The sequence below is a fragment of the Prionailurus bengalensis genome, chromosome A3 (assembly GCF_016509475.1).
Source record: "Prionailurus bengalensis isolate Pbe53 chromosome A3, Fcat_Pben_1.1_paternal_pri, whole genome shotgun sequence".
In the NCBI taxonomy this organism is placed as follows: domain Eukaryota; kingdom Metazoa; phylum Chordata; class Mammalia; order Carnivora; family Felidae; genus Prionailurus; species Prionailurus bengalensis.
Genome location: NC_057354.1, coordinates 29,439,931 through 29,463,869, shown reverse-complemented (window position 1 = coordinate 29,463,869; position 23,939 = coordinate 29,439,931). Strand labels below are relative to the sequence as shown.

The 23,939-nt window shown below is 50.9% G+C and overlaps 3 protein-coding genes and 5 non-coding genes across 11 annotated transcripts in view; 1 reads left to right on the top strand and 7 right to left on the bottom strand.

The window, feature by feature from the left end:
• Positions 1-1,599: 1,599 nt before the first annotated feature.
• IDH3B (isocitrate dehydrogenase (NAD(+)) 3 non-catalytic subunit beta) lies at positions 1,600-6,417 on the top strand. 3 transcript variants are annotated; one of them, XR_006300825.1, is made up of 13 exons: positions 1,600-1,718; positions 1,847-1,927; positions 2,036-2,134; positions 2,234-2,354; positions 3,856-3,916; positions 3,993-4,125; positions 4,229-4,362; positions 4,457-4,559; positions 4,646-4,792; positions 5,039-5,133; positions 5,248-5,308; positions 5,970-6,173; positions 6,284-6,417. XR_006300825.1 is itself a non-coding variant. In XM_043602735.1 (12 exons), the coding sequence occupies exons 1-12, from the start codon at positions 1,683-1,685 to the stop codon at positions 6,362-6,364; spliced, it is 1,152 nt and encodes a 383-aa protein (XP_043458670.1). In that variant the 5' UTR covers positions 1,600-1,682; the 3' UTR covers positions 6,365-6,417. The 3 variants fall into 3 exon arrangements, 2 of the variants coding, with proteins under 2 accessions (XP_043458670.1, XP_043458669.1); XM_043602735.1 differs by lacking the exon at positions 5,970-6,173; XM_043602734.1 differs by having other exon boundaries at positions 5,970-6,417.
• A 1-nt stretch (position 6,418) lies between these two features.
• On the bottom strand, positions 6,419-11,774 carry NOP56 (NOP56 ribonucleoprotein). Of its 2 annotated transcripts, none has more exons than XM_043602732.1 (12): positions 11,675-11,774; positions 11,432-11,521; positions 10,930-11,044; positions 10,213-10,374; positions 9,839-10,037; positions 9,284-9,471; positions 9,055-9,206; positions 8,777-8,877; positions 8,260-8,408; positions 7,911-8,032; positions 7,585-7,722; positions 6,419-6,877 (listed from the first exon to the last, which is right to left on the bottom strand). In XM_043602732.1, the coding sequence occupies exons 1-12, from the start codon at positions 11,675-11,677 to the stop codon at positions 6,503-6,505; spliced, it is 1,794 nt and encodes a 597-aa protein (XP_043458667.1). In that variant the 5' UTR covers positions 11,678-11,774; the 3' UTR covers positions 6,419-6,502. The 2 variants fall into 2 exon arrangements, with proteins under 2 accessions (XP_043458667.1, XP_043458668.1); XM_043602733.1 differs by having other exon boundaries at positions 6,858-7,419.
• On the bottom strand, positions 7,793-7,864 carry LOC122467413. Its single transcript, XR_006292942.1, has one exon. It is a non-coding gene; the product is annotated as a small nucleolar RNA SNORD57 (small nucleolar RNA).
• On the bottom strand, positions 8,125-8,195 carry LOC122467414. Its single transcript, XR_006292943.1, has one exon. It is a non-coding gene; the product is annotated as a small nucleolar RNA SNORD56 (small nucleolar RNA).
• Positions 8,630-8,714, bottom strand: LOC122467436. Its single transcript, XR_006292965.1, has one exon. It is a non-coding gene; the product is annotated as a small nucleolar RNA SNORD86 (small nucleolar RNA).
• LOC122467428 lies at positions 9,596-9,726 on the bottom strand. The gene has a single exon (XR_006292955.1). It is a non-coding gene; the product is annotated as a small nucleolar RNA SNORA51 (small nucleolar RNA).
• Positions 10,538-10,605, bottom strand: LOC122467439. The gene has a single exon (XR_006292967.1). It is a non-coding gene; the product is annotated as a small nucleolar RNA SNORD110 (small nucleolar RNA).
• A 9,052-nt stretch (positions 11,775-20,826) lies between the features above and the next one.
• TMC2 (transmembrane channel like 2) overlaps positions 20,827-23,939 on the bottom strand; it is a 69,166-nt gene continuing 66,053 nt past the window's right edge. Inside the window, exon 20 of the mRNA XM_043553311.1 lies at positions 20,827-22,740. Within this exon, the coding sequence (XP_043409246.1) occupies positions 22,523-22,740 (218 nt within the window). The 3' untranslated portion in view covers positions 20,827-22,522. The remainder of the gene's footprint in view (positions 22,741-23,939) is intronic.

The window sequence follows — 23,939 nt, the reverse complement described above, 5'->3', positions numbered from 1 at the left end:
TGACAGCTCAGAGTCTGGAGCTTGCTTCATTTGAATTCTGTTTCTCCCTTTCTCTCTTCCCCGCTCGCGCTCTCTCTCTCTCTCTCAAAAATAAGTAAACATTTAAAAAAATTTAGAAGACTACATTCCCTCCCTTCGGCTGCCAGAATGCCCTGCACCTTTTTTTGATGGATGAAGTATATAAATTACAGAGAGCTAGTATTCAACTTTCAGTGTGTATCATCTGGGGGTGCCTGTTAAAAATGTATTTTCTGGTGCCCCAGCCTTGAGATTCAAATTCTGCAAGTCTGGGGTAGAACTCCTAAGTCTGCATCTTTAACAAGTGCTGCTGGGGCGCCTGGGTGGCTCAGTTGGTTGGGCAGCCAACTTCAGCTCAGGTCATGATCTTGCGGTCTGTGAGTTTGAGCCCAGCGTCAGGCTCTGTGCTAACAGCTCAGAGCCTGGAGCCTGCGTCAGATTCTGTGTCCACCCCCCCCCCCCGCCCCTCCCCAACTCGTGCTCTGTCTCTGTCTCTCAAATGTTAAAAAAAAAATTAAAAACAAAAAACAAGTGCCACTGGTCCACTTGGGACAGGTGATCCAAAACCACACTGCTAGAATATCGGTTTAGGCAAAATCCTCCTGTGTCGTTTTGTTTTTAGGCAGGTCATCTGAAAGCAGCATGTGAATGGAATTTAAAAAATCAATATGGGGGCACCTGGGTGGCTCAGTTGGTTAAGCATAGGGACTTCAGCTCAGACAATCTCATGGTTTGTGGGTTTGAGCCCCCTGTCGGGCTCTGTGCTGACAGCCTGGAGCCTACTTTGGATTCTGTGTCTCCTTCTCGCTATCCCTCCCCTGCTCACGCTCTCTCTCTCTCAAAAACAAATAAACATTAAAAAATTACAAAAAAAGCAGTCTGGGAGCACCTGCCTGGCTCAGTCGGTAGAGCCTTTGATTCATGATCTTGAGGGTTGTGAGTTTGAGCCTTCCATTGGGTGTAGAGATTACTTTAAAATAAAATCTTAAGAAGAAAAGTAGTTCAAAATTCCCCTTTGGTCCCACTTACATGCTTGAGATAATTTCTGTCTCCAACTAATGGTTCTGCCCAGGGTAGTCGAGGCCTCGGACACACTTTTAGGGAAACAACTGTCAGAGCAAAGAACAAGACCACATAGGAAGAAACAACGAGGAAATGTGATTAACACAGAGTAACTGGGCAGGCTAGGAGACTACCGGAGAAACCAGACACACAACCTTCCCCCAAGGACTGTGTTGTGTTCATTAATGTTTTTAGTGCCTGACATACGGAATATTCAGTGCGTATTGCTTAAAAGAATTACCATGGCATAGAGACAAAAACATGAAGAAAGGACAGATTCCTCAGTAGTCTCACCCCGTTAAACTCCGGCACTCGTTCCCTAAGCATGAAATCTCATATTCTCCTTTAGTGTTAGTTTCAACATAAATTAAACATAAAAATTCAACATAAAAAAAAAAAAACAAAGCAGCAAAGTGTGTGTGTCCCTTCACGCTCCACGGCAAAGGATAAACAGAAGAGTCAAGGGCAGAAGGAAAACAGAGGCCAGCTAGCGTTGGTCCGGGCAAGGGAGACTCGCCCACTGCCCTACAACAGACCGGAAATCGGGGTCGCACCCGCGCGGGCTTCTGACGTCACTTCCCCCGCGACTTCTTGCGGAGGACATGGCGGCTCTCAGCGGTGTCCGCTGGCTGACCCGGGTGAGGCCTGGGGTCAGGTCGTGCCGGGGGCGGGTGGGGGTGCGGCGGGTGTGTACCAGGCTCACTGAAGTATTCGGGGTGTGGGACCCCCGTACCCGACCTCACGGGCGTGTGCGTCTCTGTCGCAGGCGCTGGTCGCCGCCCCGAATTCCGGGACATGGAGGAACCTGTGTACCTCTGCCGTGGCGCACGCCGCCTCTCGAAGCCAGGTAAGGGAAAGTCCGGCTCCGGTCTGTGCACGCGCCTGTCCCCTCGTCCCCCGCTCCCCGGGACCAGTGCTCCCACCCCAGCTGTGGCTCTGATGGTCCCGCTGGCAGGCTGAGGACATGAGGGTGGAGGGCGCCTTTCCCGTGACCATGCTGCCAGGCGACGGCGTGGGGCCTGAACTGATGCACGCTGTCAAGGAGGTGTTCAAGGTGAGTGACGTCGGGGAATCAGCCAGCACACACTATGGGGCGGGTTGGAAAGGACTTACCCCATCGTGACCCAGAGATTTTGGGGACCTGTCCCTGAAGGCTGCCTCTGTCCCAGTGGAGTTCCAGGAGCATCACCTGAGCGAGGTGCAGAATATGGCATCTGAGGAGAAGCTGGAGCAGGTGTTGAGTTCCATGAAGGAGAACAAGGTGGCCATCATTGGTACGTGTGCCCCCTTGCTATTCCACCCATATGCCTTTTAAAATCACACGAGCAAACGTTCTTTAAGCTTCTTTTGGCGCATACTAACACCTTAAGTCCCCCGGGCTCCCATCACTATTTTGTGGTGGCCATTTGTTTCTTACTGTTTGGGACCCAGGAGTTGAGAGATCACGTGAGCTGCCTGTGCAGGAGGGTTTCAAGGGTTTGAAGTCTGTCAGGGGGCTATATCATGGGTCATCAAATCTTGTTAATTGTGCTTCTTGAATGCCACTTCTAGCTGCCTCTTTTCTTCTGTCTTCCCCCCCTCCTTCCCTGCTTTAATCTCCCCATTAGAGTTTTTTTTTGGCTTCCAGTTCTGCCCCTACAATCTGTCTTCTGCATCTGTTCTTTTGGAAAGACCGACATGGCTTTGCCAGACCCTGCCTTAGTGTGGGAGAGTAAGTTCTTCGTAAGCTGACTTTCAGCTTTTCTGCCTTCATTTCCATAACACTTGTTCTGTGCTTGGGGCACACTGGACTGTTAGTTTTCAAATACTATCTTGATTTACGTTGTTACTTCTGCCTGGAATGTTCTTCCTTTGATGCTGTTAGAATAGTCCTCACTTACCCTACTATAGTTTCCTAGGGCTACTGTAGAAATTACCTGAAAGTTAGTGTCTTAAAGTAACAAATATGTTCTCTTACAGTTCTGGAGGCTAGATTCCCAAAATTAAGGTGTTGGCCAGGCTTCCTCTGAAGGCTTAGGGGAGAATCATTCCTTGCCTCTTCCAGCTGCTGGTGGCTCTTGGTGTTCCTTGGTGTTTCTTAGCTTGTAGATGCATTGCTGCAATTTCTGCCTCATTTTTCGAACAGCTTTTCTCCCTCTTTGTCTGTGTATCTGTTTCTCTTTTGTTTCCTGTATAAAGACTTGACACTGGATTTTGGGCCCACCCTAATTCAAGATGATTTCATCTCTAGATCCTTAATTATGTCTATAAACACCGTTTTCCCAAATAAGGTCACATTTACAGGTTCTGAGGGGTTAGGGCATGGACATTTCTTGTGGGCTCACTATTCAACCTACTGTACCCACTTAACCTAGGATTTGGCTGAAGTGCCAGCTGTTTTCATAAATTTCTTGACATTACGAGAGAGGATTTCTATTCTGTGCTTCTGTGTATGACATTAATACCTCTCCTGTGATACTTATCGTGTCTTTCATATTATTCGTCTTTCCCAATGTCTTGTTTACGTTTTGAGGACAGGAATTGTGTATTGTGTTTTTTGGTTGATATCCCTAGTACCTGATACATGGTCAGTATTCAATAAGTATTGGTTGAAAAAATGTCAAATAGACCTGCAAGCATCAGTTTCTTCTTTGTCTCCAGAGGCATTTAAGAGTCAGTGATTTGGGAGTGGGAGAGGAGAGTCTGGGTTGCATCATGTCACTGAGAGGGTTGGACACTGATCTGGGTTCCCTTGGTCTTAGCCTGTGCCCTCCCCCTCCCCCTTTGTTTACATAGGAAAGATCCATACCCCGATGGAGTATAAGGGAGAACTGGCCTCCTATGATATGCGACTGAGGTAGGTGGCGGGGGCCGTGGGTCAGAGGAGTCCTGGGGCACCAGGCAGAGTGCTGATGGCTCTGCCCCACCCTCAGGCGTAAGTTGGACTTGTTTGCCAATGTAGTCCACGTGAAGTCGCTTCCTGGGTACAAGACTCGACACAACAATCTAGATCTCGTGATCATTCGAGAGCAGACAGAAGGGGAGTACAGCTCACTGGAACATGAGGTGAGGCCCTGGAAACTGGGGAAGGTAGGGGTGAAGGGAGAGAGCGGCATGGCTCCTTCCGTTGTTTTCAGGGTCACCTGGCTGTTTTTCTTTTCTTATCCAGAGTGCGAGGGGTGTGATTGAGTGCTTGAAGATCGTCACCCGAACCAAATCTCAGCGGATTGCCAAGTTTGCCTTTGACTATGCCACCAAGAAGGGGCGGGGCAAGGTCACGGCTGTTCACAAGGCCAACATCATGTGAGGGACATGTCTTTGCATGGGATAGGAGCCCCTGAGAAGGTAGCCCCTTGCACTTTCTTGATTGAATCTGTTCCCTTTGGCCCACGGACAGGAAACTTGGGGATGGGTTGTTCCTGCAGTGCTGTGAGGAAGTTGCTGAACTGTACCCCAAAATCAAGTTTGAGACAATGATCATAGACAACTGCTGCATGCAGGTAATGTCCTCCCCATGTCTCCGCCCTCAGAGTGCCCGGGATGGGCACGGAGCAGAACTTCTCCATGCCGCCATTTTGCCTCCTAGCTGGTGCAGAATCCTTACCAGTTTGATGTGCTGGTGATGCCCAATCTCTACGGGAACATTATTGACAATCTGGCTGCCGGCTTGGTTGGGGGAGCTGGTGTGGTCCCTGGTGAGAGCTATAGCGCAGAGTATGCGGTCTTTGAGACGGTACGTGAGGTCACCTCTTCTCTTCGCCCGGCCCTCTCTGCATGCCTGGCTTCTGACTTCAGGTCCCTTGACAGCTGCCCTCCGATGCATCCCCCTCCTCAGTGACCCTGGTGTGTTCTTCCCCCCACTGCCGTATGCTTCTACCCTGGGTGTCTGACCTGAGCTCTCTTCCTCAATGCCCTTCCCTGACCTCAGCCTCTGCGTAACATCTGCTCCTAGTGACTCTGGCCTGCCCTCTCTCCACAGGGCGCCCGGCACCCATTTGCCCAGGCAGTGGGCAGGAACATAGCCAACCCCACAGCCATGCTGCTGTCAGCTTCCAACATGTTGCGGCATCTCAAGTAGGTGTTGGTGGGTTGGGGCAGGAGGCTGGGTGTTTTAAGGGGGAGCACAGGTGGGGAAATCAGGGGGATGATGTGGGGAGAATCTCAGTTTCTTCCTGTCTACATTGACAGTCTTGAGTATCACTCCAACATGATTGCAGATGCCGTGAAGAAGGTGATCAAAGTTGGCAAGGTGAGTCAGAAAGGCTGTGGGTTTCAGGGCCTCAGCACTCCTCTTTGGGGAACCTGAATCGGGGCCTCCTTTCCCTCCAGGTCCCCAGAACATCTTCTGCGCTCTGATCTTCCCCTGCAGCTCTCAGGGCTGTTCCTCACCTTCCTTCTCCTGGCTGTTTCATCCTCTGGGTCTCCTTTGCCTCTTGGTTACTGTCTGCTATGCCCTCTTTCCTGCTCCATCCATCGGCTCTTTTGTGGCTGCTGTCTGGGGGAGGGTGTGGGGGCCAGAGGAGCAGAGGGAGATAGCAGGCAGGATGAGGCACAGGTGTCTGCTTCTCCACACCTGCAAGCCCTTCCTCATCTGCATTCCCCTGCCTTCCGTCCTCCCACGTGGTCTGAAGTCCTCCAGGACTTGCATCTCCCATCTCACTTCACGCTCAGCCTCCCTCCCATCCTGCTCAGGCTGCAGCATAGCTCTCTGATAGTGGCTCTGGCCCAGACAGGAGTGGGGGAGCCCATGCTCTTCCAAACCTGGCCACCTCCTTGCGATTCTGCTGCATTGCATCTTCTTTCTGGCCTTGTCATTCCTTCTTGGATTCCATGCCCATCACATTGCCCTATCCCCCCTTCATGGGCTCTCTTCTCTTCTTCCCCACGGCTTTTGCCGGTGGTGGCTGTAGGTGCGGACTCGAGACATGGGCGGCTACAGTACCACAACCGACTTCATCAAGTCTGTCATCGGCCACCTGCACCCCCACGGGGGCTAAACCCCTTTATTCCCTCCAACCTCACAAGGACCATACTACCTACACCTCCCTTCAGTACAGTGGACCAGAGAAGAGCTCTTAAACCTTTTAGACCATAATCATCTGGGCAGAGCCTAGGTTGTCCTGGGGCTGGCTTCCTTAGGGACCCATGTATTACTAGGTGGGGGTAGGGGGCCGCCTAGGGATGGGGCCTAGGCCACAGGGATGATGACCATTCTCCCCTACAGGTTCGAACTTCTGACATGGGTGGCTATGCCACCTGCCAAGACTTCACTGAGGCGGTCATTGGTGCTCTGCCTCACCAGTAGGTCCCATCCACACCCATAGCCATGTAAGGTGTTCAATAAAACAAATATACGGACTCCTGTGAATTTGTTTTTATTGGGACATAAGGGATGGGTTGGGAAATGCCATGTGGGTTATGCCCCACCAGGAAAATGTCCACTCTAATCTTCCTGGGAGAACTTCTGGAGCTTTTTCTTTTTCTTGGAGCTGCTGCTCTTGCTGCCAACAGCCTCTTCTGGTCCACTGCTGAGTGGCTCCTCCTTGGAAGAGAATTTCCTCTTTTTCTTAGGGATGCTCCTGTTTGCTGCCTCTTCGGCATCACTAACTGGTTCCTCTTTGGGGAAAGATTTCTTCCTCTTAGGAAGACTTCCGCTGCCAGCGGTCTCTTCAAGATCACTACTAACCAGCTCCTCCTTGGGAAAAGATTTCTTTTTCTTGGGTTTGAAGACAGAAACCGATGGGTCTTCCATTCCATTCTCCTGAGGAGTCTCCTGGGGCTTTTGCTTTTTCTTCTTCTTGGGTCTCTCACTTATCTCCTAAAGAGAAAAATGGGCGTGAAACAATCTTCCATCGTACGAATATGCGCACCTCTGAAAATTCCAGCAACTAAATAGGGCAGAGAAACTGGTGGAAATGGTGTGAAAATCGCCCAGTGTTTCAGAAAGGATTTCTAACTATAGGCAAGATGCTGCAAACCCATCCCCAAGGGGACTCCCACTTAAGGAGGATATGTTGCTGTCTAAGCCCATGAAATAGCTATAGAAAAACACACAATAGAACCATCATGCCATGTTCCAAAGGGGACCCTGAAAGACTACTTGACAAACTGGGCGCTGCATGAAAATCCTGGGGAGGACCCTAACCTAGCACACATCATGGAGACCTCCCTGCCCCAAGCCCCACTATGAAATGCTACCACCTCTGGACAACACGGCTGAGAACACGCAGAGCAGGAATTCACACTACCCCCGGTTGAGGACTCCTGGGAGGCAGCCGAGGACAGAACACTTGCCCAGGGACCGGGTGTGTTACAACCAGCTCTCTGGGCTCCTGAGCCAGTTCTCTCAGCACCTATCTCCTTCCTATAGAATCAAGAGGTAGTTTGAGATGTTTCAGGTCCTGATTTTAGTCCAAAAGCTTGGACTCGAGACCATGATGTGAGGTAGCACATCCTCTGTTCTGCTGTCAAGAACCCTACACCCGGGGCCTTCACCCTGGGCTGAGGGTTGGCCTGCCCACTGACCTCACACTCCTCCGGGGTACTACTGCTGTTTTCCGAAGACGCGAGGGCAAGGGCGGCCAGCCGTTTCTTCTCCTTCTTCAAGCGTTTCTTCTCCTGCTTCTCCAGCTTCCTGGCCATCTCAGCAGCCGCTTCCTCTGCCTGGCCAAAGAAAAGTGCTGAAAAGGCCCTGAAGACTGCAGGTTCTCTAGGCCTCCTTTCCGGCTTCATTGGATCAGGCTCATTAAATCAGTTTTTTTGCCTCCACTCTACAAAGTCAGGCTTAGCCAGTTCATCACCTCCAACAGCCAGCTCTGGTCCTTCCCCCACCCAGCAAAGCCCAAACTGACCTGAACCATCGCCTCCTTCATGACATCCAGATTCTTTCGTGGAATCTCTCCTGTCTCATAGAAGGACAGCCGCTCCTCAACTTGCTCTCGAAGTTTCTCCCCAAATACACTTGTGGGCACCTCTGGATGTGTGTGTGTGTGCGTGTGGGTAAACAAAGCCTGTCAGCTCCTAAAGGGCCAGCTAGTCCCCACCGTTTTCCCTCTACCCTCAGCTTCACTCAGACCCAAGGTTTCAACACTCACTAGGTGAACTGCTGTTGACGAAAAATATTGCCATCATTGTAGAAGCTGCTAGGTAGTCAGCCTCCCCTCCTCCCAGCCCCTTCTCCTCCAACCCCCCCACCCATACCAGAGAAGCAATCAATTCGGGAGGCAATACTGCATTTGTTTGCCAGGTATCGGGAGATGCGGCCTTTGTTCTTGGCAGCTGCTCGGCCAATGAAGGTGGAGTGGAAAATGAGTCCATATTTTGGGGTGTTACCCCTTGTCTTCAGGGCTCTGGGAGAAGAATATTTAGTGGGGAGTTTAAGATCAGAAATCTAAACCCCACCAGCCGAGGCAGCTCCTCCCCTCCCGTGCTCCCCCAGTCTCCAAAGTGAGCCTTAGGCTGGACTGGGTCTCTACACCCCCACCTCATGCCAACCCACAGCTCCCAGAGGCAGAGGGAAGGCATCCAATGTCGCTGACCTGGAAATCTGGTCCCTTTGCTGGGCCCTGGGAATCACTCAGACACCAGGACTGGCCATCACCCCATAGCAGAGGTCTGTATAGGTCAGGGAGCCCTGGTCAGCCATCACTGTGATCCCCAAACAAGCAGTGGGCACCGCAAGTGGCACCGGTGTGTGGGCAGGTGCCCTCACTGGTACCTGAACAGGGCCTTTTCAGCCCCAAGGATCTGCACTGTGGACGCTGGATACTTGGCCAGGTTGGTGAGGCTGCCAGCATGAGCAATGAGACGTGCACCTACCTAGAAAAGGATTCAAGGAATTAGAGAAGCTGGAATCGCCACTCTACCAACTGCATAATTCCACTTCACCCGTCGTCAAGTGCAACTGGGGAAGATTAACAATGGGTCAGAAAATACAGCAGTATGGACCTCTGTCGTAATAGTCCTTAACCCCATGTTGTGTTCCCCATGACGCACCGCTTCCCCAATTAGCGCTGATAGGCTGGGGGCTACTTGGCTCATCTTGGATCGCAGGTAAGTATGTAGACTCTGGCGGTACTCTGACAAAGACACCACACGACTGGAGAAGCTCTCGATGTTTATCAAGTCGATGGCTGATATGTCCATGCCTAAGGGACACCAAGAATGAATGCAAGACCAGATATTCACAGCGCCAAACTTATTCTGGCCACCAAGCTGTACTGACCCATGGAGGACCGCGAGGCATCCAGAATAGCCTTAGCCTTGGCTCCATCCATTGTCAGCTCTTCCAGCTTCTCCAGCTTGTCTTCATTCAGCTCCCTTCGGTTTCCAATGAACTGAGCGAGGCGGCAGTATGTGGCATTGTCATTGATGATCTTCACCAGCTCAGGAAAGTGATACCCGTACCACTCCCTGCAAAAAGCCAGCACAATCACTCCCTGCCCAGCTGCCAGGTCTCAAAGCTATAGCCTCAACCCTCTCCATTTCTATTCTTTGCCTGAAGAACAGGAAACAAGTCAGATTCAAAATGTCAACTCCATGTCCCCCCATTCACAATACAGACCAGGCAAAGCACCTGGGCTGGGGTGTATATGGGTGGATTTACTCTGCCTCCTCTTTCTGTACAGTCAGTGTAAGAACACAGCCTGTGGTAAGCACCAGGAGGCTCAGCCCCACCCCACGCGGTTCTGCCGGCAGGAGCCAGTCCTGACTTCAGCATTCAAATTAGTTAAACCACAGGCCAAAGACCCCCTTCTCAGGGGTTGCTCAGGCTCTTTACCTGACACGCATGGAGAAAGTATTGATGTCCTTATCCAGCTGGTCCAGGAGACTAATGGATTGGATAATCATATTGTCTACCCGGTTCACGTTAAACTTAACTTTGGCACGGGAATAGCTGTGTCCCAGCCCCAACTGGGCTTTACAAGCAGACAGATCTGTCAGACCCTTCACCAGGTTGTGGAAGTGCAGACGAACCCCTGGAGGAGAGCGAGACTGTGAGCAAGGGAAGGTTCTAAGCCAACCTCTGCACTCACGGGCACCAGCCAAGCAGAAGGGCTTCCCAGAAGCAACCTTAAGCTAAGCACCCTGTTAAGTTTCCAGATCCCCCCTCAGAGATGCCACGAATGCAGTGAATGTTAATAGGAGTCCCACCTCGCAGGATCTCAGCTATCACGCCTCCAGTCTGGCAGTTGTACCCTAACTCTTCTTGTATAGCAGCACCGATCTTGGGGTCTCCAACCCCCAAGAGTACTTTCTTCTTTTTGGATGGCAGGTGTGTCTCCAAGAGCAGGCGGAGGTCCTCGTGAACAACACCTCAGGGCAGAGAACAGAGAGCTTCCACTAACATACTGAAGAATGCTTAACTCATAAAAGGGATCCTGTCACCCTAAATGCTGATTAAGTGATAGACTTATCCTATGTTGGTCCCACAGGGCATGCTGGGATGGCACACCTAGATCCTTCCTTGCTTCAGGCTTTGCTCAGAGACATGGAGACATCAGTGATTGCACTCAGGGGATTGACAGATTCACGTCATCACCGCAAAGCCCGCATCAACCATGGAAGGAACAGGACTCAGGTCAAATTGCAAGCGTGTGCAATATATAATTGAAGCCTCCAACACACCCTAGGGTGCTGTGTAAGTAAGCATTTAGTGCCTGATTTCCCTTCTGGAATAATCTTCTTTTCTTGGCTCTTCTGTATCAAAACCGCCTTTTCCAAGCGCTTCGACAATTACCAGAGAACCACCTTTACCATCAAACCATGCCTCCCTACCGGATTTCACCTATGGAGCATTTATCTCTAGAAGGCCCACAAAGAAATCACATTGACTTATCTCCGTAAAATACTTGGTGGTGGCCGACTCACCTTCAGACACAGCGTTGGCATTTTCCAAGGCAACCTGGGACGAGGCAAAGGGACAAAAGGCCACGAGACGAACGATATTGTGGAACTTGCCCAGGTTGAGCACGCACTCTTCCACCTTGGGGAAGAAACAGGATGAGCGGTTTTCTTCCCTGGCTCTTGCCTCTAGGGCGCAGTAAAGCAGCGGTTCTCAGCCCTGCACGCATGTTTAAGAACCAACCGAACGCTTTGAAAACGAGCCGAGTATAGGCCCTGAATCCCGGTCGGCTTCATCGTACGGGGTGCAATCCGGGGGGGCTTACTTGCAAGTGCTTCTAACGCGACACTAATTACGAACGCAGGTAAGGACCCCCCCCCACACACCCACCCACCGCCAGGTCGGGAGCTTTCAGGCCCAGCGCACCCCCCCAAAGCGCGACCGGCCACGTGGGAGCGCGCGGTGCATGCCGGGGCCCGGCGGCCCCAGGAGCGTGGCGCGGCCGGCAAGCCCACCGCTTCCACCCACCTGCGGCAGCAGCAGGCTGATCTCCTCCACCTCCTTCAGCGCCAGCAGCGCGTAGCCGACCGCGTGCTCGAATAGCACGTGCAGCAGCACCTGGAACGGGAGCCGGGGCGCGGGCGTCAGCGTGGTTCCCGAGTTCACCCGGCCCCGCTCCCAGGGCAGACTCCCGCCCCGGCCCGGGCTCCCGTCCGAACTCAGGCCCAAACCTCGGCCTTCGCCTCGCCCGCACCCGCTACCACTCCTCACCATGGCGCCCGCTCCTGGCCCGGCTCGCAATGCGGCGAGTGGGCTCCGGCGCGCGGAACCGGGCTCCGGAAGCCACGCCTCCGCGCCGCCGGCCAATCAGAGACCGGGGACGATACCTTTGCGGGCCTTCGGAGGGGTGCGCCGCGGTGGTATCGCCCGGAGGGCGGGAGTTGGGAGCGCGAGCGCGCGGGCTGCCGTGCGGCCCCCGCTGCGGCGCGGGTCAGCGCGGTTGCCGGGGACGCGCGGGATGCGGCCCGGCCAGCAGGCCGCAAAGCAGTTTGGGAAGGCGCTTTCCCAGATAATATTCCAGCACCAGGTCTTCATCATAGGAATCGTGGATGGCAGAGCTCGGCAGAGGCCGGGCGGGAGATCCCGTGCGGGCCGCGGCGACTATTCCCACGCGGAAACTTGTTGCCGAGCCCGCCTTCCGCAACGCGGGTGATTTAGAGCCCTGGACCCCTCCCTGCTCCCCACGCCTCCCGGGACCCCTTCGTCCCCGCCTCCCACTCGGGGACCACCCTGCTCCCGCGGATGGAAGCGGGGCCTGGGGCGCGATGGCGCAGACCCGGAGGAAACGGCTTTTCGTGGCCTGCTTCGAGCTTTTCGGTTGTATTTTGTTTATTACTTTAAAAAATGAGGGTGGCAGGCGATACAGTAGAAACGAATGACAGTCTCACCTGTTCCTTGGTCGGCTTCTGGTTCCCCTGCTGAAGCAGAACCAGTTCCTTTGGTAGGGCCACGTGTTGCTCGCCCCGTTGAACGCCCAGTTCCAGGTGAATGGGAGCTGCTTCCAGGCCCTCTAGGACGGGGTTCTGGGCAATCTGGTGACTTTTGAAATTCCCTTTGCTTTAGTAATGAATATTAGAGCTATAAACCCCAAACCTGGTTATCCTAAAGTAGTAAATATGCTGGCAAATTAAAAAAAAATCATTTTAAGGGGATTTGTATTCCATATATCCCCATAACTAAAGCGCATTTATAAATTGAACATATTTTCTTCTTAGGCAATTCACTTCCTTGGTAAACAAAATCCAAGTACTGAGCTCACTCTTAAAAATACGAGGAACCTTAAAATCTCATAATCTCAATATTGCTTAAAATGTGATTAAATTCTTATCACATATATTCTTGTACAGTCATGAATCTGAATCAGTTACTCTTTCACATTAAAAAAAATTTTTTTTTTTTTTAGAGAGCGTGAATAGGGGAGAGGGGCAGAGGGTGAGAGAGATAATCTTATGCAAGCTCCACACTCAGTGGAGAGCCCGAGGCAGGGCTTGATCCCACAACCCTGGACCGTTGGCGGTGGATGGTAACCTGAGCCAGAATCCAGAGTGAGATGCTCAGCCAAAGGAGCCACCCAGGTGCCCCACTCTTTCACATTTTAAGGAATTGCAAAATTAATCTGTTACCTACATCAGTATGTTAAATTCTCTTAAATTATAAATACCAAATTAAGTAGATGTTTCCAAAATGTAACAGAAAATATTAATGCTATGACTGATTTTTTTCATTATTTCTGTACTTAATCCTAAATATTCCCGGGGTTACAGGTGCTTACCTGCTAAAGTAGGGGTTTTCAAGGTAAAGTCAGAATGCATCAGTGGATTGCAGAATTAATTTAGACATTCTCGGCCAGCATTAGAAAAATAGGATGTGGGGCACTGGGTGGCTCAGTTGGTTAAGCATCCAACTCTTGATTTCAGCTCAGGTCAAGATCTCATGGTTCATAGAATGGAGCCCCACACTGGGCCCTGTGCTGATAGTGCAGGGCCTGCTTAGGATTCTCCCTCTCTCTCTTTTTCTCTGCCCCTCCCCTGCTTGTGCACACTCTCTCTCTTCTCAAAATAAATAAATAAATAAAAATCGGAAGAAAGAGAATAGGACATAATAATAGGTCACACAGAGGATTGATCTGTAAGACGTTTGCTTCAGCTAAGCATACATAGAAATATGTATGTATGTATGTAAAATCCATATGCACACATGCAAATTTATAGTGTGGGTATATATACATAAACATACATTTCTGTGGATTAAATTCAAGAGGCCTGCGAGTCACCGAGCTGAAAGTTAACCATAGATTTGAGCTGTCTGGTTATAAAGGAACTGTGGTAGAGCCCTTGGCTAACTTACAGAAATGGCGGAAGAGAATAGCACTTCAACTGGTGAAATACACACAATTAGATGGGATGTGGTGTAACCACTAACACTATTCTTGTGGCTTCCTCACTTCCACCTCTTTGCTTTTTAAATTAAACAATTTTTTTAATTTTAATTTTTATTTAGTTTTGAGACGGAGAGAGACAGTGTGAACTGGGAAGGTGCAGAAAGAGAGGGAGACACAGAATCTGAAGCAGGCTCCGGGCTCTGTGCACAGAGCCTGATGCGGGGCTCCAGCTCACCAACTGCGGGATCGTGACCTGAGCCGAAGTCAGACACTTAACCGACTGAACCACCTAGGCGCCCTTGCTTCTTATTTATTTATTTTTGAGAGAGAAAGAGTGCGAGCAGGGGAGGGGTAGAGAGAGAGGGGGACAGAGGATCCGAAGTGGGCACATCACGGACAGCAGTGAGCCTGGTGCAAGGCTCGAACTCACGAACCATGAGATCATGACCTGAGCTGAAGTTGGACACTCAAACAACTGAGCCACCCAGGGCCGCTCACCTCCACCTCTTTAACTGAGTTGTCTCATTGATACGTCATGATCCTGACCTCGATGGGCATCTCTGCAGCATGTGATATTAGAGACCATATCTTCCTTCCCTTTGGGATGGGTTCATCCCTACCTAGGTTCAGTTCTTGGCCACCAAAGTGGCAAAACTTCTGGCTTCCCCTTCTCTAAGCCATCTTCCTCGCCACTGCCAGAATGATCTTCCTAAGGCAGAGGATCCAATCACGTTCTGTTTGTAGGTGCTCATTGTAGCATGAAGTAAAGGAAAGATTAAGGGCTTGGTGTCTCAGGAGCTCCTTGTGGTAGCTTGTCTCTGAAGATGACCACCAGTGATCCATCCCTCCTGGCATTAGGTCCTCGTGTAGTCCTCCCACGAGGAACCAGACTGGGCCTGTGATTCATTCATTTTCGCCAATAGAATGTGGTAGCAGTGATAGTGTGCCAGGGCAAAGCCTCAGCCTTTTGCGTTCTTCGGAGCCTTGAGTCTCCTAATGAGAAATTCAGCTACTCTGCTTGCGAGACCTCGTAGAGAAGGAAAGGCCCTGAGACTTCACAGACAGGTCCCAGCTTTCTGAGCAGCTCAACCGAGCCCAGCCTTCCAGCTGTCCCCGTCAAGAAGGTAGATAAAGCCATTGTGTGTGTTCCCGCCCCAGCCACCGTCTGACTGCCGCCACACAAGCAACCCCACACAAGGCCAGCAGAAGAACCACCTGTTGGAGCCCCATCTACCCGCAGAATTGTGAGAAATGACCTTGTGGCTCAAAGCCACTCAATTTGGGGATGATTTGCCAAGCAGCCATAACCATGAATCAGTCAGCAAACGTGGGTTCATTTGGCTCATTAATGTAAACCTTTCTTTTTGATTCTGCATTCCCTCCAAAGTACTGCTTTCACTGTAGTCTACGCGTTTTTGGTGTGCAACATTTTCATCGCAATTCAATTCCAAATGTATTCTGGTGTCTTTTATGGATGCTGTGAGGACCCACATGTTATTTGGATTGGTGATAAAGGTTGATGTCCTCCCTGCTTCCTGTCGCTGCTTTCTAAGTGTTATTTCCTCCGCTTTTTCTTTCTTTTTTTTTTTTTTTTAATTTTTTTTTCCAACGTTTTAATTTATTTTTGGGACAGAGAGAGACAGAGCATGAACGGGGGAGGGGCAGAGAGAGAGGGAGACACAGAATCGGAAACAGGCTCCAGGCTCCGAGCCATCAGCCCAGAGCCTGACGCGGGGCTCGAACTCCCGGACCGCGAGATCGTGACCTGGCTGAAGTCGGACGCTCAACCGACTGCGCCACCCAGGCGCCCCGTCTGCTTTTTCTTTGAAAAACTTCGGCTACCCATCGCTGCCCGGTGGCATCCAGTTATGCACTGTGAGGGCTGTTGCTTACTTTTTGGATAAGGAGGCAAGATGCTGTTGCAAAAATGGGGGATGCCATAAGCTGGTGAACTTCCTAACCTCAGATTTACTACCCTGATTGTATCATTTCAGCTCAGTCTTGTAGATCCTGATGTGGTCCTGACCTCTGGCATCCTTATATGCATGAGGCCCAGGGGACTCCCCTTCCTTCCCTCGCTTCTTCCTTCCTTCTCCAGTGTAGAACCCAACATCGGGCTTGAACTCACGACCCAGAGATCAAGACCCAAGCTGAGATCAGGAGTCAGACGCTTCACCAACTGGGCCACCCGGGCGCCCTGTATTAGGCCCAGGTGATTTCTTTCAGCGTGCAGACACCTTACAGACAGGAAGATGGGCTGGTGGCAAGTGGTGGGGGGAGGGAGCAGAGAAGCGAGCCCAAAGCTACCTCCATTCATCTCAGAAGCCACACTAAACAACTGAATTCAGCCAGTCTTTTTTGGGCTAGTCTTTGAGGATATAGGTAGGTTTCAAGCTAGCAGGCACCTCGGACGCTGTACGATCCGACGTCTTTTCGCAGAGGAGGAATGAGGATGTTCAGGGGTCAGGATGAGGAATCTGGGTATTCAAGAAGCGACAGCATCAGTGAATTCTTCTATTCATCCAAAAAAAAAAAAAAAGATTTTAGGGCACCTGGGTGGCTCAGTTGGTTGAGCATCTGTCTCTTGATTTTGGCTCAGGTCATGATCCCAGGGTTGTGGAATCGGCCCCTGTTGAGCATGGAGCCTGCTTGGGATTCCCCCCCTCCCCCCCCCCCAGACACTCTCAAAAAAAAAACAACAACAAAAAAACGGGAAAAAAGGTTTTTTTGTCCCTATAGCATGCTAGGTATCTTTCTAGGTGCTGAGGAGACAGTAGTAAAGAAACCAAGTCACTGCCGTGGCAGAGTTTACATTCTAGAAGGAGATAAAAAAAATCAAGTAAATGTGTAGTGCAACAATACGGAAGGTTGTGTTGTTTTACCCAGGCCCTCAGGGAAGAGGCGGCATCCAGCAGAGATACAACAGTGACGGTGATGCTAACTGTGACCTCTGACCTCGGAGACTTTATAATCCCAGGAGTGGAGCATCACCAAGGGCTTTAGTGCAATAGTGTGGGAGGCTGACCGGAAGACAACTTCCTGGGGAAGTTCCTGGGGAAGACTTTACAGCTAGAAGAGGTTCTAGGTAGTTACGAGAAGCATGTGTGGGTCATTTAGAGATCGGGATGGGGTCTCGGCAGATTAAGCTTCTGACTTCCGGCTCTCACGGCTCGTGGGTTAGAGCCCTGCATCGGGCTCTGTGCTGACAGCTCAGAGCCCGGAGCCTGCTTCGGATTCTGGGTCTCTCTCTCTCTCTGCGCCTTCCCCGCTCGCCCTCCGTGTCTCCCTCTCTCAAAATAAATAAACATTAAAAAAAAGAAATGTTTGAAACAAAACAAAACAAAATGAGCTATAGGATGGAACAAGAGTGCTGGTTGCCCGGGCATGTTCCAGGTTCAAGCTTTTTTTTTTTTTTTTAAAGTTTATTTTTGAGAAAGAACCAGCAGGGGAGGGGCAGTGAGAGAGAGGGAAACCCAGAATCCAAAGCAGGCTCCAGGCTCCAACCACAGAGTCCCAACGCAGGGCTCAAACCCACAAACCGCAAGATCATGACCTGATCCAAAGTTGGACGCTTAACTGACCGAGCCACCCCGGCACCCCAGGTTCAAGCTTTAAAGCCATGTGGCACCTGGAGCCTTTTCTTTCTCCCTGTAGATAGAACTGTCCATTCACTGGGAAGAATCATACTCTATAGCATCTATTCCGCTTTTATTTAGCCCAGGCTGTGGCTCACTGTGTCATTTTGGTGTAAGTTAGCCCAGAGTTTTCATTCCTGTCGACACTACTGGAGACCTATGGAAATGGAAGATGCTTTTTAAGTTCCAGCGCGTGGGGAGAACTTCAGGAAAGGAAATTGCATGAAACAACCTCAAGATGGCGGCACTCTACACTCATTTCTAGAATGGAAACCGCTCACACTGAATTTGAAAGACTTCCAAGAATTCCTTGGCCCTTTTCTCAAATGTGGAAACAACCCCTGCAACAGTCTTTGGTAATGAGTTACACATATGAACAATATTTCCACAGGCACAGAAGAATGAAAAGCATCCAAGGAAGATCATTGAGTTCATAAATTTTTGATCTTAAATTTTCTTTTAATATCTGTTTATTTTTGAGACAGAGAATGAGTGGGGGAGGGGCAGAGAGAGGGAGACACGGAATGCGAAGCAGGCCCCAGGCTGTGAGCTGTCAGCACAGAGCCTGACACGGGGCTTGAACCCTTGAACCGTGAGATCATGACCTGAGCCAAAGTCGGACGCTTAACCGACTAAGCCACCCAGGCGCCCCTCCAGGATGTTTGATCTCGTCCACGCCTGTGATCATATCTGTTATTTCTGAGCCTGTAGCACCGTGCTTGACTTACATGTGTCTTACGCGTGTCAACTTGTAGGATCTTTCTAACGGACTTTGGAGCTCAGGTTTCTATGGCTCATTTTGCAGACATGGTCCGGTGACAGAGATGTCTGTAATGCTCTGTATACCTCATCTGCCCCAACCCATTATCTTGGGCCTTTCTTCACACTTTCTAAAACCAACACTGCATCGCAGAATAAATTACCTGGCACACTGCTGCAGAGAGCTGTCTTTAACAGCAATCCTCAGCACTCAAAAACAAGCCTAACTTACAAAATTGGATGGCCCTCACACCCCTGGTGATTTTGCCTTTGAAGATTGTATTTTAGTTTTGTTCCCTAGGAACAAAAAGGGATAAAGTCCCTACTGACTCTATCCTTAGGTTTTAAAGGTATCTCTTAGAAACAGCACATGGGATTATAAAATATTCATCTGATAATCTCTGTCCTCTATCTGCAGGGCTTGGTCTGTTTGCGTTTGTTTTGATTGCTGATATATCCTATTTCTCTCATCTTACACGCTTTCTGTCCGTTACGTTGTTTGTTGTTGTTGCTTTGCCTTTCTGCCCCCCTCTTTCTCGGAGGTGCAATGAACCTGAGATCACTTTAAATTAAACTTTTCCATTTGAGGTTTTGGGAATGCCCAGTTGGTGTGGGAGCTGAGATCCTCTGTGTGAGGGTTGCCTTGTGGGTATAAATTCTCAAGGGAGACTTTTTCCTCCTCCACTTTCTGCCAAGGTCAAAAAAGGACAAACGTCCCTTTCTGCAGTGCAGGTTTTTTTTTTTTTTTCTTATTATCCCTTATAGGAACTTGGGTGTCTCAGCTTTGGGTGGGCCTCTCCCGAGAATGTCTAGAGGGAGTTTACTGAATTGAGGGTCACCAGCAGAGTGGATGCTCTTGGTACATGGCCCAGCTCCCCTTACTGGCTGGTGCACCATACCCCGGTTTCTGTGAGTATGCAAGCCATGGCGAGATCAGGTGTCTTCCTTGATCTTCCCCAAAGATGTGTTCCTACTTATGTGAGTCTGTGTACAATGACGTTCTTTATGGTCATAGAGCGCGATTATCGGAAATGAAAGGATCTGACTGCAGAAATAACCCCTGACAGATAAAAACCGGTGTCCATTTCATTTGCCCCCAGTAAGAAATGCACAAACAAGGTATCATCAGTAAGACACCAGCCGTAGTTCTCTGGATAAATTGTTAAATAGACTTTCTATTTCAAATCATTCTTAGGTGAGCTGCACAAGGAAAGACAGAGAGGGAGACAGAGGGAGGGATGGAGGAAGGGAGTAAAAAGAAGAAAGAGTGATCTTCATGTCTGATGGCTCCTGGGTAGGCTGAATCGCAGATAGGACCGTTTTCTAATAACACGCCCCCACTGTAAAGCCACACTGTATCAACAACACCCTTCCTCTCTTACCCGTGCCTTCTTCCCCTGCCTCTCTCCCTAGCTCGGTGGAAGATTGCTGTTGCTTGAGGGTCCTGGGAACCACCTTAGCTAATTCTCTGATGGACAACTCTTGAAAAAGCTTTAGAGGGGCGCCTGGGTGGCGCAGTCGGTTAAGCGTCCGACTTCAGCCAGGTCACGATCTCGCGGTCCCTTGAGTTCGAGCCCCGCGTCGGGCTCTGGGCTGATGGCTCGGAGCCTGGAGCCTGTTTCCGATTCTGTGTCTCCCTCTCTCTCTGCCCCTCCCCCATTCATGCTCTGTCTCTCTCTGTCCCAAAATAAATTAAAAAAGTTGAAAAAAAAAAAAAAGAAAAAAAGAAAAAGCTTTAGAGTTTGACCGAAGTCTTGCGACTGTTTGAGTTAGGAAAGCTCCTTTTAAAACACGTTCAAAAATTCTTCGATAACTCCCTTCGAGAGATGGGGCCTAATCTCCTACCCTTGAGCGTGAGCTAGACCTAGCGACTGAGTTCTAACGGATGGAAAGTGGTAGGATTGACGGTGTACCTTCTGAGACTAGGCTATAAAAGGCACGTGGCTTCCTCCTTGCTCTCTCTCTCTCTCTCTCTCTCTCTCTCTCTCGGATCACTTGCTCTGGGGGCATGGATGGGGGTGGGGACCAGCTGCTGTGTTGTGAGGACACCCCAGCAGCTCCCTGGCGAGATCCACATGGGGAGCAATCGAAGTCTCCTGTTAATAGCCAGCAGGGAATGAAACCTCCCGTCAACAGCCATGTGTAGGAACCATCTTGAGAGCAAATCTTCCAGTCCCAGCCAAATCTTCCGGCGCCTGTAGCCCGGCCTGAGATCTTGAGCGATACCCAGAGGCAGAACTGCCCAGGAAGGCCACTCCCAAATGGTTGACCCACAGAAACTGTGAGATACTAAGTGTTGAAGTTGCTAAGTTTGGGGGGTAATCTGTTATGCAGAAACAGACAACAAATACACTCCCTCACATACAATTGTGCATCTTCAGGACAGGATAAAGTATTTGTGGGGCACCTGGGTGGCTCAGTCGTTTGAGCGTCCCACCTGGGCTCAGGGCATGATCTCCCGGTTTGTGAGTTCAAGCCCTGAGTCGGGCTCACTGCTGTGAGCAAAGAGTCTGCTTTGGATCCTCTGACTGCCTCTCTCTCTGCCCCTCCCCCGTTTGCACTCTCTCTCAAAAATAAATCTTAAAAAAAAAGAAAAGGATAGTGTGTTTGTGTTTATAGTGGGTGCTTAGGCATCTGGGTAGCCATTGGGAGCCGGACAGGGATCACTAGGAGGCTGATGACTCAGGCCCCTCTCGTTCCCCTCCCCAGGGGCTGGCATTATCTAGGCGGGTGACTCTGAAGGTCAGGTGTCTGACCTCCCAGTCCTGGGTGGTTGGGTTAGGCAACCTGGATTCCCATGTCGAGGGGTCAGGTAGGTAGTAAGCTCAGGACCCGATTGTGTCCTCCCAGAAGAAGGCACATGACACACAAGAGTTTGGGATTGAGGGTCGGACCTGAGTTCCACAAACATCTTCGTTAGCCTCGCCCGGAGATAGGGGAGAAAGAACTGATCTGTTTCTCCCCGTCATGTGGTCCCCGTTCCCACTCCGTTCCAGGTCACATGTGAAACGTTGGTGCTGGGTTGGGAAGGGGAAGGAAGTGGGAGAGAATCTGGGACTTATTTTAATTTATAGCTTACGAAATCTCTATAAAATCTCCATCTCCCCACCAGGACTTTGCCTGACCTCCAAGGTGTGGGGGCTTCTCCTGAAAACCCCTGGAGCCATGGTTGGGCCGTGGGTCGGGGAGAGGACTCCCCTTAGAGCACTCAGAGACCAGGCATGAGATGATTCTGAAGCCACATGGCTCAGGGGGGCTGGGAACAAGGGGCAGAGGAGGGGAGGAAACCACCTGCAGGATACCTGCGTTGTCAGTGTCCTGGGCTGTGACTCGCTCCCTGCCGAGCCTCTGTCCTTGCTGGCGAGGCCTTCTCCGTGGCTTGGGGCTCCCTGGCTTATGCCCCCGAGGAGACATTTTGCAGAGAACCGCATAATGATGCTAGCTGAACATTGAATCGCCAGACAAGGCGATTGCATTGCATCCTTTGCAAAACTCCTCAGAGAAACCATCTTCAACATTCCCTAGACAATAAGCAGACTATCAAATTCTTTTTAGAATTTGATGCTTGAGAAGGATTTTCTGCCCCGAGCAATCTAAATCCTCTTCGGTTGGAAGAAACACTTGCTTGTTGCCTTGCTGCTAGAAGGCTCCGATGCATTTTTTGCTGCTTAATGGCCTCAGCTCCCCTCAGGCTGGGTTCTGGGGGAGAACCATCTTCCCACTCACCATGGCTGCACTTTGGCTCATTTACCTTTGTTTTCAGTGCTTTCTTGTACCTTTTATTTAAACCGCCTCATCTCCTTTGGATAGGGCTGACAGTTAGGAATGTGGGCCCCTCCTCCCAGTTAGTAAGGCTAGCAGAAACCAGGGTCCCAACATGGGTGCCATGACAAAGTCTATGGTGATGATCATGGCCCTGGTCCCTCCTCCCGAAGTCTGGAGCCGAGAGAACCATGGTGAGTTCAAGGTCCAGGCTGCCTGAACCAAGATACTAGGAAGGGCAGTTTAGGGGGAGTCGGGAGGCTCAGCTCCCCTAAAGAGTGGATGAAGCCATTGTCCTCCAGTTGTGGTGGCCAACAAGTGCCTGAGACTAAGTAATTGAAATTCCCACATTCAATGAGAGGAGAGAGAACGCGCGTGCATGGGTATCGTGTGTGTGTGTGTGTGTGTGTGTGTGTGCGCGCGCATGAGAGACAGAGAGAGGAAGAGAGAATATCGTTTTGGGTGTGTGAGCTGGCGGGGCCCAAGGATCAGCCCCAGAATGGTGCTTGTGTATCCCCGCTATCAGTGGGGAGGTCTGGGAGCGCTCTTTCCAGAGGCTGACCTCCAAGGATGGGTCTGAGGCCGAGGTTGGCCAGAATCTGGTCTGACACCAGGAGGCCGAGATACGGGGAGGTGCTGGGAGACAGGCAGCGTGATCCTGCTGGCAGAACTGGAGATCCCAGGATCCTGGGCCTTCTTGCCTGCGGTCTGGCTTTGGCTGGCAGAGTGAGGCGTGGTCCCTGGAAAAGGAACCAAGACAAGAATGAGGACGTGGGAGGATTTGCTTCAGTTGCCAGCTCTCGAATCGGAGCCCTTCTGGAGCTGCCCTGCTCGGCCTGTGGATTTCAGCCCCATCTGGTGATGTGACAATGGTCAGGTGGCCCTTAGGTGTCTGGGGGCCACTATTGGGACTCGGCCTAGCCTTAGCATAAACGGATCTGCTGGAGGAATATGGTCTGCTGGCCGGAGAGCTAGATTTCGAATGTTGGCCTTAAGCTGGACCCCCTGAGCCTGGGTTCTCTTGAGCATGACGTTGGGATGATAATAACAGCCTCCCCGGTGGCTGACAGGGTCACAGACGATGCTGGAAGGGCCTTTGCAACCTGTGTGGCATCATATCCGATTTCCAGTGCTTTCTCTTACCCGTGTCCTTCTCTTCCCCTCACTCTGACCTCGGGGCAATTGTTGGCACGTTCTTCACCAGACCCAGTTCCTGGGACACAGAAATGGACTAGGTTCTCACGGTGGGTGAATGTGGCCTGTGACTGAAGTCCAGGCTTTGGCCAGCCCCACTTCCAGGTGTCCTCTGGCCTCTTCCCCCTGCACCAACCTGATGCGGGTGGAGTCACGGGATGGAAGGACCCAGCGTCCCTGCGGGTGTCACTTGCGAAGAAAGTGGCCGTCAGGTGAAACACCCAATTTGGACTTTACGTGGAGTGAGAAGGAAACTTTCGTTGTGTTTGAGTCATTAGTTGTTTGGGCCTGTTTGTTACAGTAACTGGTATCATTCTAGCAAATTCTTCAAGAAGAGAAGCTAAGTGAGGGCAGCGATGGAGGCCATGAGTTTTTCAGATGAAATGCTGGCCATCTTCCTAGGCGCTTCCCCCCCCCCCCCCAGCCTACTCCCGCTGATGTGTTCTAGATCACGCTAACTTTTTAAACATCAAACACTGCAGTGCTGAGTTACTCAGTACACAATTGAAAGGGCTTTGGATTTGTAATAAAAATTCAAAAAAGTTTTTTAAGTGTTTGTTTTTGAGAGACAGAGGAGGGCACGCGCGTCTGGTTGGGGGTTGGGGAGGGGGAGACGGAGAGGGGGACAAAGGATCCGAAGCAGGCTCTGCCCCGGCAGCAGGTTGGAACCCACGAACCCTGAGATCGTGATCTGAGCTAAAGTCGGACGCTTAACCGGCTGAGCCACCCAGGGGCCCCTGAAAAC

What these genes read in the sequence shown, in the direction of transcription:
- IDH3B (XM_043602734.1), top strand. Translation starts at nt 1,683, where the DNA reads ATGGCGGCTCTCAGCGGTGTCCGCTGGCTGACCCGG. An exon ending in GTTCACAAGGCCAACATCAT is followed by an intron (nt 4,363 to 4,456) that starts GTGAGGGACATG and finishes GCCCACGGACAG; the next exon opens with GAAACTTGGGGATGGGTTGT. An exon ending in AGTATGCGGTCTTTGAGACG is followed by an intron (nt 4,793 to 5,038) that starts GTACGTGAGGTC and finishes CTCTCTCCACAG; the next exon opens with GGCGCCCGGCACCCATTTGC.
- NOP56 (XM_043602732.1), bottom strand. An exon ending in TGCCAACGCTGTGTCTGAAG is followed by an intron (nt 10,375 to 10,929) that starts GTGAGTCGGCCA and finishes CTCTGCCCTGAG; the next exon opens with GTGTTGTTCACGAGGACCTC. An exon ending in GTACCCCGGAGGAGTGTGAG is followed by an intron (nt 6,878 to 7,584) that starts GTCAGTGGGCAG and finishes TTTTCTCTTTAG; the next exon opens with GAGATAAGTGAGAGACCCAA.